Consider the following 18,628-nt stretch of genomic DNA (forward strand, 5'->3'; position numbering starts at 1 on the left):
GAGACAACCACAACAAAAAAGAGGTGTAGGGGAAAGGAGGGGGCGGGGGTGGGAGGACGCAGTTGGCCATAACTACCCTTGCGGCGACAAGGAAACGAACACATTTGGATTCTTGGCGATGATGTGCGTTGGTGGTGGGTGACGTGTGTGTGTGCGGGGGTGGGGTGGGGAACAGACCAAGAAGGGACCATGGACTGAGTGAGAGGGAGGAGGTAGGTGAGTAGCTGTATCTCGCAAAGACCAAAAGAAGAGCGAATGCGTACCGCTCGCGCGGACTGGATCATAGCGACGCTTCCCCTTATATATGCACACACGCACATATATATATATATGTGTCCCCCCCCCCCCCACGCCTCCATCGTGACGACCTGGCATCTACTAGGGGTGTTTGCTGCCGGAGGCATTAGTGGACATCTCAACGGCTGTTGAAGTCGCCCGAGGTGAACTGTTACTGCCTTTTCTGGTCCCCCGCCTCTCCTCCTTGAATCTGGCTGGCTACGCTGACGTCGTTAGAATGTTTTTCCAGGTCGGTGCCAGCAGGTGACCCACTGTTACTATTGCTACTGTTCCGTCTCGGGGTGGGAGACGGCCCAGTATTCAAAAACCCAGAAGTGGTGCTTCCGCTGCTTGGGTAACGCGTTGACCTGACCGGCATAATCGCTGTGCTGCGGCGCCGTGACGGGCTGCCATTGTCGTCAAAGCTCGCGGTGTAGAGGCTGCTGCCGGTGGGGGTTTCTTCATAGTCGTGTGCGCTGTTCTCCTGGTGAGACGACAACGCAAAGCCCACACGATGCATACCGACCGGGCTCGTGCACTTGTTTGATGTCTTGCGCATCCCCCCTCCCGAGATGGCCTCCGCAGTTGCGGTCGTAGCAGTCAGGCTGCAGTAAAGGCTCGCGGATGCACTACCGAGGATGTCCCCAGATATATCCTTGGCGGGTGGTACGGTGGTGGTGGAGTCCGACGCTGGCTTCCTCCCCGGAGAGGGGAGGAACTGGTCTTGGTGGCCTTGGAACAGCCCCGTTTGAATCTCTTGTTTTTGCTGTCGCTCCTGTAGACCCACCCCGGACGGCCCACGACCGGGCGGGGCCGTGGCTGAGTGTTGCAGCTCCATTTTGAGACGCCGGACCTCGCCCAGTGCCTCGTCACGCTCCGCCAATGATGTACGGCTCTTCGTCTCCACGGCGTCCATCTTGGTTTGCAGGTCACGAGCAATGCGAGACATAGCCTCTCGCCTCCGCTGCCGCTCCAGTTCACATGTATCGCGGCGGTTGCACAGGGGGCAGCGCTGCTCTGGGTGAGAAGGAGGCTCAAGGGGCGGCTGCAGACCAGCTTGCACCAGAGCGCTTTTCGTCAACGCATTCATGCGCACTGTGATTTCGGCTAGCGTCGCGTGCACGTCACTCAACATCTGCAGCACGTCCGCCAAGCTCAGCGTGTATGTGCGCTCCGCAGTGACACCTTTTCCACCTGGGTTGTTTGTGGCTGTGACTGTACCTGTGCTGTTGTGATCCCACTGCTGGGACTCCTGCACGTACTGCTCCCATGATCCACGCAAGTACTTCTTCACGTCAAATCCCTTGCGGAAGAGGGCGTTCACCTCGTCCACGGTGCAATCTGTTGCGTTCATCGCCCGTAGATCTGCGGGGGTGACGATGGCACCAGCCAAGGCGGCTTCATTCCGGATCTGCTCGTGCTCCGCGGAGGAGGAGGGAGGGGGGGAGGAGGAGAAGGCCTGGTCGGTGTCGACGTCCTCTACACCTCTTGTAGAAGAGCTTGTTTTTTCCTGCGACTGCGGGTCAGCACTCGTCCCCCTCGAAGATACCAGAAGCGCAGAGGGCTCGCTGTATTCCTGCACAGCACCTGTGCTGCTATTACCGCTGTTCGGGCGCGAGGTCACGCTGTCGCCCACCAGAAACGACTCACCGTAGCTTTTCTCCCCTCCAACACCACCCTCGCCCACGTTGGCGGACGCCGCGCCGCCCTTCTGCGCCGCCTCGAGGTTTGCCTTGGCAGCGGACTTGTGTCGGTAGCTGGTGCAGTACTCCATGAACACATCGTATACACGCTGGCGATGACGTTTGTCTTTCTCGAAGGCGCCGACGGCTCGTGCGACGGAGGTCCAGCGAGACGTGGCGACTTTGGCGGCAGGCGAGACATCCTTCAGAACCATGCGAGCGTAGAGGGGTTCACAGAGCGTGTTTGTCGCCGTTACTGCGTCTTGCAAACCCTGTAGCAGTCGGCGCGACTCGGTGTAGAGCTGCTCCATCGTTTGCCGCTGTTCCATGGCTTGGCTACGTGCTACAGCAACCGACGGCATTTCGATGCTGACAGCCGCCCCTGGCGACGTGACACCGCCGTTGTTACTGCTCTCCGCCCCAGACCCTTCCTCAAGACCGCTGTGACGCGCCTGCAAGTTGTGCACCTCTGTGAGGAAGCCGTCGATTGCATCGCCAGCGGACTGCGTAATGGACTCCATTATTACTTGCAGCAGAGCCGTGTGCTGGCCGTGGCGGGAGGTATCGAAACGACGCGTCTTGGCGGCAGCGCGCGCCATGAGTTCATCGAGGCGGTCGCTCTTGGCCTGAAGCGGCTCAACGCGAGCGCAGAGGGCGGTGTGGGCGCGCTGCAGCTCCGCGAGCGTCTTTTGTGTTTCTTCGAGCTCTGTCTGTAGCTGCACATTTTTCTTTCGCAGAGTCTGCGCCTCCCGAGCGTCCACGTGCGCCTGTTGCTTCACCTGGTTGAGGACGCGCACATGCGAGCTAGCGATGTCCATTGTAGACTGACGCAGGAGATCGAGCAGAGCACCACGCTCCACACAGGAACTCGCCACCTGGCGACCCAGTTCAGCCAAGCCCGTGTCGAGGATGTCCAGCACATGTGTGGCCGCGTCCGTGTAGGCTGCGAGCCGTTGTTCCCCAGGTGTGCCCCAGAGATCGGGGTCCAGTGTGCCCTGTCCGCTGCCACGTTGTTCACCACCGTCTGTATCCTCGCCATCGTCATCGAGCACGTAGCGCGCTACTTGCGGGTCAGCCAGCAGTGCCAGCCACCGTGGGTGGGATGGGTCGCGCAGCATGCGGTCCAGCACCTCCGCCAGGAGGTACACCTGCGAGCGTTCCACTGGGCGTTGAGCAGGAAATATGGTGTTACGGGATGTTCCAGCGTCAAAGACGAGCTGCCCACCGCCGCAGAAGGCCGCGTTGTCCCCTAGACCTGTCAGGATCATGGAGGCTTTCTGGATAGAATCACGAGGAGAGGTGTCTGCTTCCTTGCCAGAACTTATCGATTGCTCGCTGCCACCGCCGTCCATCGGCAGCGGTGCTTCAGTCCTTTCGCTGCGCCCCGTACGGTCGGTGCTGCTTAATCGTCCCGAGCTGGTGGAGTGAGCGCTAATCGTTGTCACAAAGGCGGTTGCCCTCGCCGGCGTTGTTGCGACGCTCGACCCGGCCCCTGTTCTGGAGGAGAGACGGCCGAGGTACGGCAGGCTCGTGATCCACCACGTCAGCGGGATACGCGTTTGCTCCAGGCTGGTCAGACGGTTCAGCAGGAACCGACGCTGCTCACTGAGCGCGCTCGTACTTTGGTTTGGCACCCCACTTGTCGAGTGCTGGATCACATACTCGCGACTTACGCGCATCACCGCGTCGAGGAGGGAGAAGGCTGGTGTGACAGGCGTGAAGGGAAACACGGGTGACGCGCAGCCCCCCTCAGCAGTATTCAGGTCAGCTCTCGCGTTTTTATTTTTGCGCGTTCTGTGGCTCCGCAGGTTCGCCTGCGTCGGGGCTTCAACCACCGCCGCGGGTGCTGGATTAGGTACGGGCGAGATGGCCGCCGCACGTGCGCAGTAATACCCCACAAGTTGTCGTACAAATGCGCCATCGCTGGTGCTCACCGCAGCGGCAATGTGGGTGTCCTCAGTCGAGTAGATCCCAGGGACTGAAGCGAACGGCGTCTTTCCTGCCGACTCCTCTGCATCGAGTTCTTTTGTATACTCGCTGATAGGGTTTGTCATGTGCTTCGCGCCGGTGGCCGTCGATTCACCGGCGTTGGAATGTGTCATCACCATCGAGGTGGCACCACCACGAGTGCCGAGGTTTTCAGGAGTTGCACTGCAGCACGCCTCGGAGGCGGCCTGTATCGCAGGTAGTTCGTGATAGCGCAGCTCGGCGGCGGCGGCGTCAGCCACCGCAGTCATTGATTCATTGCCTTGCTGCAGAGCTGCTGCTGTGCTTCCGAGGCGGGTGTGCCCCTGGAACCGGTGCTTCAGCAGTTTCTTCCGGATGGTACTGCGCTTTTCGGCGGCGGCGGCGGCACGCGCACGTCGGCGGCTTTCCTGAATTAATTTATCGAGGATGAACGGATTCACGCGGTCATCGACGCCCACCTCTTGCAGTGCGGCGGACATGAAGGGTGTGGTGTTTATAAGCGCCGAGGAGATGGCGGGGGGAGTTTTGTTGTTCTTCTCCTCACCACGACCACCACCATCCTCATCACTGCTGTCGTCATCATCACCACTGTCCTCGTTCTCCTTCGACAAATCACATAGGTTGTCGAGGCCGATGTGTTGCACGAAAAGACTCGTTGTGGCGTCACGCAGGGCCAGCATATCGGCTCTGGCACTCGTTTTAGTTTTAACGCCTCTATCGAAGTCGGGTGCGTGGGGCATGTACGACTCTCTTGGCAGAGAGGAGCGGTTGGCCACGTACATGAGATGCTCCAGCGCAGCCGCCGCCGGGGCAGCGATGTGGCTTTGAGAGACTGGTGCACCGAGTGGGACAGGTGATGAGTCTGTGGCAGCGACACTTGTGGTGCTAGTAGACACCATATTTTTGCTGGAGAGCACTGTAGTGCTGCTCAGCCCCGCGGAGACACTTTTCGTCTCACGTTTCTGCTGCGGCCCTGGTGAGGACACCACCACAGAACATCCCGCCCGTGGTGGGGGCAGAGCACGCCGCACCGATGCAATTGTCGAGGCTGAAACACTTGCACGACTGGTTGTCCCCGAGGATGTGCTCTTGTTTTTTCCACTGGAATGGATGGGGACTGGGGGGGGTAGCGGTGATGACTGCGCATCCTTCCCATGCCAGAGGGCGGGCAGCTGCTGCGGCATCGATGCACACACACACACAGACACACACAGAATGAAAGTGGAGACAGAGGGCGTGCGTGTGCGTGTGTGTGTGGGGGGGGGAGGGTTTGCGTGTCCGCGTACGCTGAGGTGTTCGTACACGAGTTCAAGGAACGGAGGGAGGGTGGTGGATTTCCAATCTCAGTCTTGGTGCTTGGTAGATGGTGCGGTGGCGTCAAGGGAGAAAGAGAGGGAAGGAGGGGGGGGGGTGAAGTGCTTTGAAAGAAGTTGCTAACCTTCGAGGGGCACTCGATCCGTTAATGTGTGTGTGTGTGTATTTGCGTGTGCTGCGTGAAAGTTTGACCTCTGCGGCTACATTGGCGAAGGGGAAGGATGGGGCGGTGCTGGTCAGCAGAGGCATAGATGCTTCTCCTTCTTTGTGAGCGTACGCGGCAGGGGATTGTCACCCCTCCCCCCCCCTCCCTCCCACACACACACACACACCTTACACAAATTATTTTACACACTGAGCGAAGAGCCGCTCTGACTGCTTATTTTTTTTTTTTGTTCTCCCCCACTTTTACTTTCTCCACTGTACGGGTCTGGAGGGGCCACCATGTGAAGGATGGGCAGCTACACCGCCATCACCATGAACAGCAGCAGCCATAGCACCACCGCGAAGAAATACAACACTTAAACAGCCAACAGGGCCACAGGGTTGGTGGGCCAGGATTCAAAAGCCTTCGAGGCTTGTATCCACTCAAAGCCAACTCTCACTCCGCACCGCAGAGTCGTTGCTTCAGCTCAGCGAACCGACGTACCACCGCCGACGAACTCACGTAAGCGGCGCGCAGCGTCTGCGAGGGCGGGGTTGTCGGCCGGCTTCTTCTGCACATCTGTCGTGAAGCTCATGAGTTGGATGACTAGGGATGGCTGGAACACGTACGTCTTGGGATCGGCGATGTACTGATCCTGGGCCACAGCGTCCTCAGCGAGGCAGCTGTTTATGTGGGTGTCCACTTGCCACGTCATTGGCAGCGACAGATCGAGGCAGCGCTGCGCAGAGGCGGCGTGCAGAACGTATGCGGTGAGCTCGCGGTGCCCGTGGTACGCTAGGCGAATGCCGTCCGCGATGTAAGGTCTCGGTGGCTTGCCACTCGCAAGCAGGTCAAGGCCACCCAAGTGCACAATACCCCAGTCGGCCGGTACCCGTGACCAGCGCTCCGCGAACTGGCGGGCAAACTGATGGTGGAACTCGAGGTCGTCCTCCAGAATGAGCGCACACTCGCGGTGCTCTGTCACCACCCGCTGCCAGACAGCACGATGGGCAAGTGCGCAGCCAATGGCGCCCTTCGTCAGGTCCATACCGTACAGCTTCTGCTCGGCCGGGAGCTGATAGCGCTGGTAGCCGAGGTCTGTGAGGACTCCATCCTTATGTAGGCCTACAACATCGAGCTCATTGCCGTCGACCCCGCTGACCCGCGTTACCTCAACACCAGGCTTTAGAAACCTGTGCAACCTTGCTCGCTTCACTTGCTGCTGAGCATGTGCCCAGCGATCCGGTCGCCTGTCGAGGTTTAGGATGTAACATGCGTCAAAGATCGTGTGCCAGCGCCGGCACACACGCAGCATTTGTAGAATAGCGGCGATAATACTATATAGGTGTGTATATATATATATATATATCCACTCTCCGCGCACCCCGATGGAGGTTGTGGTTGATGTTGTGTAGGATGTATTTGTATCTCCTCCTCCTCCCCCTCCCCCTCCTCAGAGCGCCTTGGCAAGAACAGAGAAGTGATGATGAATGAAGGAAAGGTAGGGCATACGCTGCTTCCTCTCCACTATCCAAAGCGAGACTACATCGTTGAGAGAGTGGGGGGCGGGCGGGCGTAGGGGGGGGGGGGGAGGGCTGCCAGCCGACGTCGCACAGCACCGCCACCTCGAGAACGATGTCAGCACCTCACGTGTATCGAACGCCTGCAGGTACTCCATGCAGCTTCCCCCCCCCCCCCCACCTCCCCTCCCCTGCACCGCATGAGGTGCTTTCACATGATTTCACAAATGGAAACGCGGAGACACGCACTTGTGGACACCGATGCCGCGATGACAGCTGTAGTCTTATCCCACCACGTTCTCTGCCATGAACTTCTCCCTCCCCTCCCTCCTCCCCGGTTCCTCTCCGCTTCGTCACATCCTGCAGGACAGAAAAGGGGCACATCACTCACCATCTGTACCTACACATATATGCATATATATATATATATATATAAAAATATACGTGTGTGTGTGTGGGGTGGGGGGGGGGCGTAGTTCTACACGTAGCGCAAGGGCAGGTTTTAGTTCGTACGAGCGTTTGTGAGGTAGAAGCTCAAGGGAGCCTCCCACTCCCTCCAAAACAACATGTAAGATCGCCCTTTAAAAATTATTATTCGCAATGAGGCGTGGCTGTCCTCCCCCTTCTCCTCTTTAAAAACTGATATTATATTGCCTTGACGGCCAAAACGCTTTGCGGTGCCTCCTCTCTCTGAGGAGGGGCGTAGTGGAGGGAGAGGGGGAGGGAGAGAGAGGGGTGGGGTGGGGGGGGGTTCGTGTTGCTAATATCGAAGGCTTTGATATTGTCGCCGTCACACCTCAACGCCATGTCCGTCTTTACCTGTGTCGTGTTCCTCCGCTTCATGCATTGCTGCTGCTCCTTGGTGGCGCCGCCGCGGCCCCCAACTCGGCGCGTTCGGCACGAACTTGGCCACGCCGACCACACGGCCACGGAAGTCGTATTTCTTTTCGTAAGTGAAGTCTGCCTCACCGAGTGGCGTGACCAACAGCGGCCGAGCGGTGCTCGGGGATGCCGAGGGCTTCTTCTCGCTGTCGTCACAGCCGTCCTCGACCCCAGCTTCGTTGACCGCGTCTAGTGAGTCCTGCATCGCTTTCCACTGCAACATCACTCGGAACAGCACCTCCGGCGGGCAGTCTGTTTTGAGGCCTGCAGCGGCGCAATGGACTTGGCTGCAGCGGTACCCAAGACGGGCCAGCGCACCGACAATCTGCGGCGTTGGCGGGCAGCGCACCCTCACGTAGGACGCGACGTCGGGCAGGAGGTAGAAGAGAGGGCAGTCTGACAGCTCCTCGAGGGCGATGCGAACGAGCCCAGTGATACGTGCCTCTGCGTTCAGCCGCTTCTCGCTGGCACGCTCCTGAAGCAGCGCAAGCAGCTGCTCGAGAAACTCATGGTTCTGCGTGGGTGCTGCGTAGAGGGGTCCGGATAGCACGATGCTGCTGCCGCACACTGGGCACATATGTGCCGTATTGGCGGGTGTCGCAGAGGAGGAGGATCCAGCTGCTGCTGCTGCTGCTGCACTCGGCATTTGCTGTAGTGTGACTGGTGTGATTTTGGGATTGGTCTGCCGGCTGGGCGGGGCGGGGTACACTTCCGTACGCACACAGCTGACCTCGTTTGTCGCTGTCTCGTCACTACCGTTGCCGTCACGCACGCGTTTCACTCCTTTTCCTTGGTGAAGAAGATCGTGCGATGCCGCCGCCACGTCTTCGGTTGCCCGGTCTTCGTTGCACTGCTTTTGGTTCGCATCCCGTTTCTGCCGGCGGCGCTCTTGCCGTGACGGCCTGGGCTGCCGCGCCGTTGCCATTGGGCGCACCCAGAAAGCAGAGCAGTTGGAGCACTGCAGTTGGTACCCAAGCTTGCAGGCACTAAGCTTCACCTCAGCGGGCTGCGTGTAGACGCGAAAGAAGCAGCGCACGTAGAAGTCGATGTGAAGCGACAGTAGGGGCACGATGTACTTCTTGTGCTTGTTCGCCACCCGCTCAATACAGGCAAGCAACATGCGTACCGCGGCCTCGTGGCAATGAGAAGCTTTGTAGGGTATTGAACTGTACTTGGCGTGGGCGGTGTCGGCGAAGTTGCCGCAGAGGATTGCGCTATCCGTGCTCGTCACCAGCATCAGCCCACCCTCTTTGATGCAACGAAAGGCCGCGTCGAGGAAGGGCGACGCGGAGCCGTATGGATCAAGATCGACCACGTCCATCAGCTCTTGCTGGAGCAGGGGACGCAGGGACGGCGTAGCTGCGGTCTCCACCGGGGCGTCGACCAGGCAAACGCGCTTGCCTGGGTGCACGCCGCTGTTCATCGCCAACCGGAACATGAGATCGTTGGCGTCGTCAAGGTTCGGCAAAACGGCGCCTCCGGAGCGCACCCCGATGCTGGGCGACGCGCCTGTTTCCAAGCTATCCTTCTCCCCGCTCGTCCCGCCTGCGTGGAGTTCGATCGAGGCCGCCGGCATGTTCTCCGTCATGGTCGGGTACTGAACCGGGACCCCGTTGTATGCGCAGTTGCGCACAATGCAGTCCACCGCGTCGGCGTCCATGTCGTTGGCGATGATGTAGCGCACATTCGTGATTTCTTTGTAGTAGCGAATGGCTCGGAGTCCAGTGGCGCTGAGGGCTTCAAGGATGGTGATCCCCTCCTTCGTGCCACCGCGGCGCCGAGGCTCCGCCAGTCGAAGCCGCGAGAAGAGCTCAATGGCGCTGACACTCAGATCTCTGTTTACCACTTGCGCCGGGTTATAGAAGACGGCCTGATCCACCAACTGGCCATCCGCCTCCTCGTCGTAGAGGTGCGAGGGAGCAGCGGCCGACGCCGAGGGCTTGATTGTTTTTTCCTTCGGCGGCGGCTCTAGCACCGCCGTGGTCCCCTCTACAATTTTTGTAAATCCGGCCGGGCATTCACGCACGACAGCGTCGTAGTTGAACTGACCCGACTTCAGAGCCATTCTTGTACCTGGCCGGCGCACGGAGTTCAATAATAAAGTGTGGCGGAGGGGAGGGAGAGGGGGGATGCCTCTGTTGGTAAGGTATACACCTGATGTCGTCTGTACAAAGCGGCGGTGTCACGATACTACTTTGGCGCTCTAACAGGTCTAGAGAGGTCCTGCAGAAAGTCTCTCTGTGTGTCTGTGTGTGTGTGTGTGTAAAGTGGGGGGAGAGAGGAGAGGAGCGTGCGGGTGGCGGTGGTGGCAAAACTAGGGACGCTGCGAGAAGCAGGGCGCCCACACACACAGACTTGCCAGCAAAAGCGTGCCAAACACACAGAGAACCAAGAAAGACGATGCCGTACGCACTTTGCTGCGAGAAACCAGCGCTCTAATCTAGCCATATGCAGGGGAAGGGTACGTGTCGTGCGCAACTACGGACAGCAACAGCATCAGAATTCAGACATGCATGTATTGCAGCAAAAGAAAAGACGAGCTTCTCTCCCGGCATGGTCGACAGTTTTTTTTTCTTTTCCTCTCTGTTCCCTCTGAAGATAAATATTACATCGCAGAGCCACACACTCTCGCCCTTGGACCCATCAAAGATGTGGGGCAGCACACCAGCGATCCTTCCCCCTCCCCCCCTCCGCTGACTGAGAGAGGGAGGGAAACCAGAGCTCGGGGAAAGGGGAGGTGCACCCGTCGTTAGCGTCCCCACCCGCGCAGGTGGGACAGCAAACAGGTGACGTGAGTGACGCGCCAGCACTGTACATCAAAGTCACTTATCCGGGGGACGCCCCCCCTCCCCCTCCACCGCCAATTCAAGGTCCGAGCAGCACTGGGCCCTTACCACCATCACCACACGAGTGGCTGCTTCACCACTTCAGAGTGACTTGTAGTGAATGACGCGCACACCCTCTTCCTCGTACTCCTTACGAGAGACAACCAGATGTTGAAAGACGGCCGTCTGCGCGAGCATGGAACCACCTAGCCATGCACTGTAGGCGCGGCACGGCATGTCACGCACGCAGATCGGCGCAACCGCCTCACTAGGGTGACTTTCTCGGTAGAGCTGCCGCATCTCAGCTTCAAGACGGGCCTTGAGTCCAGGGAAGGAGGTTGATCCACCGGCCAGCACCATGTTGGCGTAGAGCTGTGGCCGCAGAGTCGCCTCACAATTGTTGACGGCCGCAAACGGCAGCCAGCTGATCCCTTTTTCAAACGATGGACGGAATAGATCCCCCATGTCTGTACGTACTTTGCAGCGCGGCTCGTAGAGGCTTCTATCCGCGTTTTTGGTGTCCATCGCAGCCAGCAGGGAGTAGTTGAAGAGGACTTCGCCCGTTTCGTAGCGCTCCGCCGTCAGCGGGATGCGTTGCCCATCGGGCAGCGTAAATTTTTCGGTTGCCCTGAGCGCGCCCATTTGTGAAGGCTCGCCGCTGCTATCGATATCGCGACTGTTCCCCCCAGCGGATTGCCCGATGTTGTTCTTTGTCGCCGAGGTTGTGGTTGCGGTGTCAAGAACAGCGGTGTGGAGGCTGCTGGGGGGTCCTTCGCTGTGGTGCGCGCCCATGGGGCCGGCTGGCACCCGGTGAGAGAGCGGTGTGGGTGCCCATGACGAGGGAAGGGGCTTGGAGAGGTCGTTGGTCGCCTCCCACTGGGCGTACGTGCTGGATTTCACGTAGCACAGGTCCTCCTTTGCGCGGTTCAACAGATCCTGCTCCGTCGCTGTGCCGAGAGCGTAGCCCTGCTCGCAAAGAAGACCGCCTAAATAGCGGGTGAGTGCTGCGCCGGCAACAGGACTCTGCGTGACGTGGCGCACCAGCGCGTAGCCCTCGTGGATGGGGACAGCGCGTGTCACGTCATTGCCGCTGTCCAACACAAGTCCTGTAGTGAGTCCGTAACTGTAGAGGCTCAGTACCTGCGAGGTGCCGAGGTAGAGCGAGTGCGCGCGGAAGGTTTCCATCATCATCTCGAGTGTTCGCTCACGTTGAGCGGCAGGGGTGTTGACGGGCTGCGTCAGCAGGAAGCAGTGTGTTTCTGGCGAGACACGCAGCTCATTGAAGAAAAGATGACTCCACAGCTTTTCCACGTCGCCCCAATCATTGATGAAGCCGTTGCGAATAGGGTGGTGCACATCCAAGATTCCTTGCTTCACCAGCGCCTCCTCGCCAACCTCCTGTTCATTCATTCCAGCTGCCATGGCGATGCTGCGGTGGCGTGGGTAGCCAACAAGCGTCGGCACATCAAGACGCGGACCCTTCTCGCCACCGAAACCGGCGCGAGAGTGGAAGGAGCCGCAATCAAGTACGACCGCCGCATTCGAGACGTTATAGTCCATCGAGGAGGCGGAGAAACGAGATGAGGAGGCCCGTAGAGGTGTTCTGAGCCACTCGCGATTCTGTCAAAGATGGGGTGGCGGTGGGGGGATGTGTGCGCGGCGGGAGGGAGGGATGGAGGGATGGAGGGAAATGAGGTGTGTGCGCGTGGAAAAAGGAGGGAGGTGGGCCAAGTCTAATAGAACCAGAGCATCGAAGTCGAAGGGGGCCGATGCTTGAAGGAGCCTGCGGTCGCTCCGGGATATTTGCGAGTATGTAAAAGGGAGGGAGGAGGCGCACGCATTCAAACGTGACCTTGACACTCCGTGAAGGACATCTTTTTTTTTCCGTTTTGTCGTGGAGGGACAGAGCAACACAGATGTTTTGAGGGAGAAGGAATGTAATGGCGGTGATGTCAATGGCTGCGATAATCACATGTTGGAGACGGTGTCAGCGTAGAGGGGACGAAAGAGGCGTACCAAACTGGAAATCAGCATCGGCACAGAGTAAAGCCCTCCCTCCTCCTAACCCATCCACATACACAGTGCCGGCATGCAAACGACCGCGCGGGCAGTAAAAGATACATCATCATGTGCTGAGCGGACAGGAGCGAGCGAGGAAGGTGGGGGATGGAAGTGGGAGGTGTGTATGTGTGTGTGTGGGGGGGGGGGGGGGGGGAGGGGGGAGGGGCAAGGTACCCCCCCCCCCTTGTGCAGTGACGTGCGTTTGACGACAATGATGGATGCCCCCCCCCTCCCCCCTCTATCCACCCACGCACACACACACATACACAAAAAGAAACACACATACAGGGGGAAAAAGAAGCTCACCTTTCTTCTCTTTCCGCTGTGGTTTCATGTGGAGAGCCCCGAGCTGTACTCGCGGGTCCAATCATCGTACTTTTCAAGGTCCGCTAGCCGGACGCTGCTGCGGGTGCACGCGACGCTCGCTTGAACGTCTTCTAGCGTCGCTGCAGGCGCTTTCAGGGGTTCGTTCGGCAGCCGCGTGTGCGCGTTGGAGCCGTTTCCTGCGGCCTCGAGTCGAGCAATCAGCTTCCGCACGGGGCGCATCATGGCCTCGCGACAGACAATATCGATGTCGGCGCCAGACATGCCTGCCGTCAGCTCAGCGCACGCCTCATAGTCGGTGTCAGATGCAAACGAGTTGGGCAGCAAACGACGGAACATTGCCACACGGGCGTCGTGAGTTGGAAGAGTAACGAGGATGCGCTTCTCCAGTCGGCGCAGCATCGCTGCATCGAGGTCCCAAGGCACGTTGCTGGCCGCTAACACAAACACCACTTCCCCGCCACGTCGCTTCGATAGACCGTCCATCTGCGTCAGCAGCTCCGTCTTCATGCGACGCGATCCTTCATGTTCGCCCTCACTCGACCGCGCCGACATTAATGAGTCGATCTCGTCAATAAAGATGGTGCTCGGCGAGTAGTGGACGGCGAGGTCGAAAAGCATGCGGACGAGTTTTTCCGAGTCTCCGCGCCACTTGGAGACGACGGACGAAGCGGATATATTAAAGAAAGTCGTGCGGCACTCCGTCGCGACGGCCTTGGCGAGGAGCGTCTTGCCGGTGCCGGGCGGACCAAAGAGGAGAATTCCTTTCCATGGGCGCAGGATCCCCTGAAACAGCTCCGGGTACCGGACCGGCATCACTACTGCCTCCCGCAGGAGATGCTTGGCACCTTCTAGATCAGCGATGTCGTGCCAACGCACCGCTGGGTTGACCTCGAGGATCTCGCGCAGGATCGTGGCAGCCAAATCGTTCAGCTCGTTGGTCGGAAACTGCGGCAGCGGCTTTAGCGAGCGGTGGTTGGTGAAGGGATCCTCCTCTTGAGCGTCATCCGCACCGTCGCCACCTCTGCTGCCTTTGTCTCCTCGGCCCTTCTCACCCTCGCGTCCTGTGGCGAGGACACCAGCAGACTCGCCGTGGAGAGAGAGTCCAACACCACAAGCGTCCGCGTTGGGTGAACCGTTGCCGCCGTTTGTCCGTACATGACTGAGCGCCCGCGCGAGGTTCGTTGGCCGCGGGTGCGGCAGCACCTTTCCTCCTGAAGATAGTGAGGGAGCTGATAAGAGCGAGGTGGCCCCTCCATTCTCGTCGCCGTGCCTGATCGACGGCGGCTGGGTTGCTGGCGCGCTGGCCGGTAGCGCCGAGGCACCGGGGGCTGCCGCGCCTTTACGCCTCCGTGAGAGCACTCGCTCTCCCCCTTCGGAGACGACATCGGAAGCGTCACCAGCGTCACCGTGGCCACCGCGAGCGCGATACAGTTTCGGAGCACGCTGATATCTTACGGCGTAGTACTCCTCGTATTCCTGCACAACAGAGAGGAGGTCGACATTGTCGGCGACGCTAAACTGAGCGAGGGAGATGCGGCTTTCCTGCTGGAGCGCTTGCAGGGTTTGCTTGTACCCCTGCTCCAATAGGAACTGCTCGACCAGGACGATGACGCCCTTGACTCGACGGGTACGTAGTTTCTCTTCCTCCTCGCGGGCGAGTTGCCGCGTTTTCATTTGCGCCAAACTGGAGCCCGGCGCCGGCGCTGTCGTGTTTGAGAGTGGCTGAAGGCTGCGCATTGTTGTCCCCTCCCCTTCCCCCCCACTCGTTGACTTATCTTCGCGCTCACCTCTCTACACTGCAGCACGCCTCAGCGTGTTGTTCCTTTTATTAAAAGAAAACAAGGTTTCTTCAGTTGACTGTGTGTCTGTGTGTGTCAGGCAATGGGAGCCGAAGCGGCCCCACTCAAGGTAGAAAAAAAAAACGGGAGTAGAGTGGAGTGGAGAAAATATACAGGGAGGCGCCGAGTTTTTTTTTTTTTTTTTAGGGGGGGGGGTTTGTCCCTCTCCAGCTGTCCTATGGGGTCCCCCCTCTCCCCCCGTTTTTTTTTTGTGGCTGTTGTTGCTCTCGACCATATATCATCGATGAACACACCAAACGGCCTCTCTTCCCTTTCCTCCAGAGCAGTGCACTTGCGAAAGGCAAGTATGCAGGCGCACACACCTAGACAGACAGACAGGTATATAGGAAGCGAATCAATAGACACACGCGCACACACACACAGAATAATAAATAGTTCATGACAACACTGCAACAACCGTGATTCAACACCACCGCTGTCATCTTTCGCCAGCGTTCGCGTGCAATCCAGGCGCACATATGCCGTCCAGGCAACAGACAGTGGGGGCGGGGGGGAAAGGACAAGAGAAGGGGCAACACGGGAGCGCCCGGAAAGGGGTGTGGTGCTGCTGAAGCACAACCGCGCGGGGCACATACACAGTTACACCGCCTCGCTGATGGACACGACGCTGCACTTGCTTTGGGTACGAGGCCTCTCGTTTTTCTCATCGCAGAGGAAACACGAGCATGGAGGCACCGCCGGCCACCACCACCCTCCGTTCTGGTTCTTCTCCCTCCCCCCCCACCCCCACTCTTGCTGTCGGCAGTGAGGGCGAGAGACGCCCCGCCCGAGCAGTCGTCCTTGACATCATCAGGGTGACGGGGCATAAAAAGATGTCACGAGTACCTTTAGAGTTAAGCACTACCAAACACACACACACACACACACACACACAAATACCACAGGGTTGCATCAACAACAAGAGCTCCAGAGCGGGGAATATGAGGAAACATCACGCGCTAGACCGCTCATTCTCATCGTCGCCTATTAACAAGTTTATCCTCGTCCACCCCTCCCCCTTTCTCTCCCTTCCTTTTTCTTTCACCCCTGTGTGCGTGTGTGTGGGATGGATGAGTGGGAGTAGGGGTGAGGGGAGAGGGGACAGAGGGCAGAGCGAGGGCGCACGGCTTACGCCTTGGGCAGTTTCGTCTCCATGACTGGGGCGAGAGTGATGAGGTCAGCCAGCACCCACTTCTTTGAATGGTCCATGTACATGCACATGAGCTTGCGTGTCGCTGGCGGGGTTTGCGAGACGTCTTCGGGGATTCCAATCATACGCCCGATCGCCTTGGAGAACAAAAACTCGACGGGCTTCCCCGTCACCATGCGCATAAAAAAGTCGAGGAAGTTCGCCAGCGGTTTAGGGCTGTTCGACGCGAACACACGCGCCGCGGCGATGCGCTCGTACTCGTTTTCATATCCGACAATGCGCTTGTAAAACCACTCGAAGTTGTAGGCGTACCGCTCTGGTGGAACCACAACATCTACAGTGAGCAGGGCGCAGGCATGTGCCGAAGCGGGGATCGGTGGCAGCATGTTACCGTTGACCTTTATGTACACTGCGTGTTCCTCCTCTTCTTCTGCCGCTTCCGAGCCTGCACCCTTGGCTGCCGCCGCGACCTTTTCGGTGGCTTCAGTTTTGGCGGTGCTTTCGGCAGGCTCAACCGGTGCGGCGCTCGTTGCCGTGCCGGCGTTTCTCTCCGCCAAGTCTTCCACTTTGGCGCAGGTGACCTGAACGCGCGACACCGTGTTGGAGGACTTTGCTCTCTCCGCCGCCGATGCGCCGGCGGCCGCTGTGCTCGCGATCGTCGAACCGGTGGGCATCAAGGCGCCGGTGGCTTTGTTCACTACGAAGGTGTGCTCCTCTGCTGTGGTACGATGCGCGTTGGCCTCTGTATCAGTGTGCACTTGAATCATGCCGCGGTCGAAGTCGTTCTCATTAGGGTTGTCGACTACATTTGCCTGATCCTCACCCCGCTCGACCCCGCTACCGGCTAGAACGGCTGGGTCCAACTTGCGCAGATAGTCGTTGCTAAACGTCACGTCCACTTCAGCACCGACATTGTGGGTGTTAAAGTACATACGTGCCTTGCCCAAGCGGGCGAAGATCACCAGCTTCGAGTCCAGAACGTAGTCTTCGGGAGAGGCGATGCTGCTCAGGTTCACTTTCTTCTCTTTGTGCATGACCCAAATCTTGAAAATAGACTCCGCCAAGTGCCGCGAGACAGGGATGAGAGAAACAATGGTAGAGACGACACAGTTGATCAGCGAGTCCTGTAGCGTCGCCTTTGAGGAGGCAGGGGGAGGCGCGTCCTTGTCGCCCTCCTTGGCCTTCGACGCCTGTGATGCTGCCTCGGCGGCAGCAGCAGCCGCATCAGCACCGGCGCCCGCGCAGCCCTTGGGTTTAAACACGTTGTCCAGAAGCTTCGTCGCTTCATGCGCGGCGGCGATGGTTCTAGTCGACTCGGTCTTCCCAACTAAGGGCTGCGCGTGTTCGACAAAGGCGCTGATCACAACAGCGAGGCTGTAGTAGGCCTGCTTCGCGCCAGCGAGGAACTCCTCTTGGGTGCAGCCATTCACACTCTTCGAGAAGCTGTTGAAGGCGCGCACCAGCTCATCGTCTTCGGAGAGTTTGATACCAATCGTGCGGATACTAGAGGGGGCTGTAGCGCCCCCATCCACCGCTGCCGAGGCGGCCTGCTCTTGCTTTTTCGCATCGCTCTGGGCATGGGCGGCGGCATCGACATTCTTTTCGTTGGCAGAGAAGAAGTGCACCGCCGAGGTGGCTGCCGTGCCAGGCGTGGCGGACACTGCAGCGGCGACGGCAGCTGGTGCTTCTTTGCCTTTGTTCGCATCGCTTTTTTCTTCGCCACTGCGGGATGTGTAGCAGCGACGCTGCGTGTGCCCCGGCATACGGCACTGAGAGAGAGGTGAGGCGGCTGTGTAAGTGAGGGCTTTGCTCCAGCCCCGCGTGGCGTTCGGCAGCTGAGCCATCATAGGAGACGACGACGGGACAGCCGGTGATACTACTGCTGCCGCATACCCAACGGGCGCAGCTGTGCACGTGAGGCGTCGAAGCATCATCTAGTCACAAGGGAGGGGGATGTGTGGGGGGGGGGGGGGTCTCTTTTTTTCTCCAGCGCCACACACTATGCTGTGATGTGGCGTATATATATATATATATATGTGTGTTTCTGTGTGTGTGTCAAATGAAGCGTGTTGGATGTGACCGGTCTCTGACGCGGTTCCGCCAAGTTATACACCTACAGAGAAATAGAGGTGGGGAAGGTTTTTTTTTTGTGCACTGTGGCCACTACTTCAGCTATGCCGCATCACGTCTGTGTGTGTGTTCAATTCTCCTCTCCTCTCACATACACATACACACACAGCCCACTCTCTCCCCACCAATTAGGCACTGAAGACTGTCTGAGGGGGGGGGTTGGGGTACGCTCCAGTGAGCTCGGCACTTGGCCCACCCACAGGTACGATAGAGGTCTGTCCACTGTGGCAGGTTTGTTGTGACACCGTGCCATCTAGGGCATCATCGCGAGGCATCTGTACCGATGATGTTCCCTCTGGCTTCATCAGCGACTTTCTTTTTTCACTTGGCCCCGCCTTTGTCGTCACCAGGAGGAGGGGGTCATATGGAATTGGCCTCTCAACACTTCCACCTCCCCTCCCCCTCCATACATACACACACACACACACCGGTGAGGTGGGGTGGTGTTGAGCTCGTCGCCCAATTAGGGGCTTGAAGCAGGAGGAAAGAAAGGAAAAAAAAGAAATACGA

At 58.8% G+C, this 18,628-nt stretch overlaps 6 protein-coding genes across 6 annotated transcripts; all 6 read right to left on the minus strand.

Moving 5' to 3' along the window:
- Window positions 1-448: 448 nt before the first annotated feature.
- Window positions 449-5,110, minus strand: JKF63_06280 (uncharacterized protein; the record flags this gene model as incomplete). Its single annotated transcript, XM_067902230.1, has 1 exon — window positions 449-5,110. One exon carries the CDS (start codon window positions 5,108-5,110, stop codon window positions 449-451), a length of 4,662 nt encoding a protein of 1,553 aa, XP_067758727.1.
- A 762-nt stretch (window positions 5,111-5,872) lies between these two features.
- On the minus strand, window positions 5,873-6,700 carry JKF63_06281 (uncharacterized protein; the record flags this gene model as incomplete). The annotated part of the gene is made up of 1 exon (XM_067902231.1): window positions 5,873-6,700. The coding sequence occupies one exon, from the start codon at window positions 6,698-6,700 to the stop codon at window positions 5,873-5,875; it is 828 nt and encodes a 275-aa protein (XP_067758728.1).
- A 995-nt stretch (window positions 6,701-7,695) lies between these two features.
- JKF63_06282 (uncharacterized protein) lies at window positions 7,696-9,852 on the minus strand (the record flags this gene model as incomplete). Its single annotated transcript, XM_067902232.1, has 1 exon — window positions 7,696-9,852. One exon carries the CDS (start codon window positions 9,850-9,852, stop codon window positions 7,696-7,698), a length of 2,157 nt encoding a protein of 718 aa, XP_067758729.1.
- An 862-nt stretch (window positions 9,853-10,714) lies between these two features.
- Window positions 10,715-12,172, minus strand: JKF63_06283 (uncharacterized protein; the record flags this gene model as incomplete). Its single annotated transcript, XM_067902233.1, has 1 exon — window positions 10,715-12,172. One exon carries the CDS (start codon window positions 12,170-12,172, stop codon window positions 10,715-10,717), a length of 1,458 nt encoding a protein of 485 aa, XP_067758730.1.
- Window positions 12,173-13,003: 831 nt separating this feature from the next.
- Window positions 13,004-14,737, minus strand: JKF63_06284 (uncharacterized protein; the record flags this gene model as incomplete). Its single annotated transcript, XM_067902234.1, has 1 exon — window positions 13,004-14,737. The coding sequence occupies one exon, from the start codon at window positions 14,735-14,737 to the stop codon at window positions 13,004-13,006; it is 1,734 nt and encodes a 577-aa protein (XP_067758731.1).
- Window positions 14,738-15,966: 1,229 nt separating this feature from the next.
- On the minus strand, window positions 15,967-17,922 carry JKF63_06285 (uncharacterized protein; the record flags this gene model as incomplete). The annotated part of the gene is made up of 1 exon (XM_067902235.1): window positions 15,967-17,922. One exon carries the CDS (start codon window positions 17,920-17,922, stop codon window positions 15,967-15,969), a length of 1,956 nt encoding a protein of 651 aa, XP_067758732.1.
- Between the last annotated feature and the right edge of the window lie 706 nt (window positions 17,923-18,628).

This window comes from Porcisia hertigi, chromosome 13 (genome assembly GCF_017918235.1).
Source record: "Porcisia hertigi strain C119 chromosome 13, whole genome shotgun sequence".
Lineage (NCBI taxonomy): Eukaryota > Euglenozoa > Kinetoplastea > Trypanosomatida > Trypanosomatidae > Porcisia > Porcisia hertigi.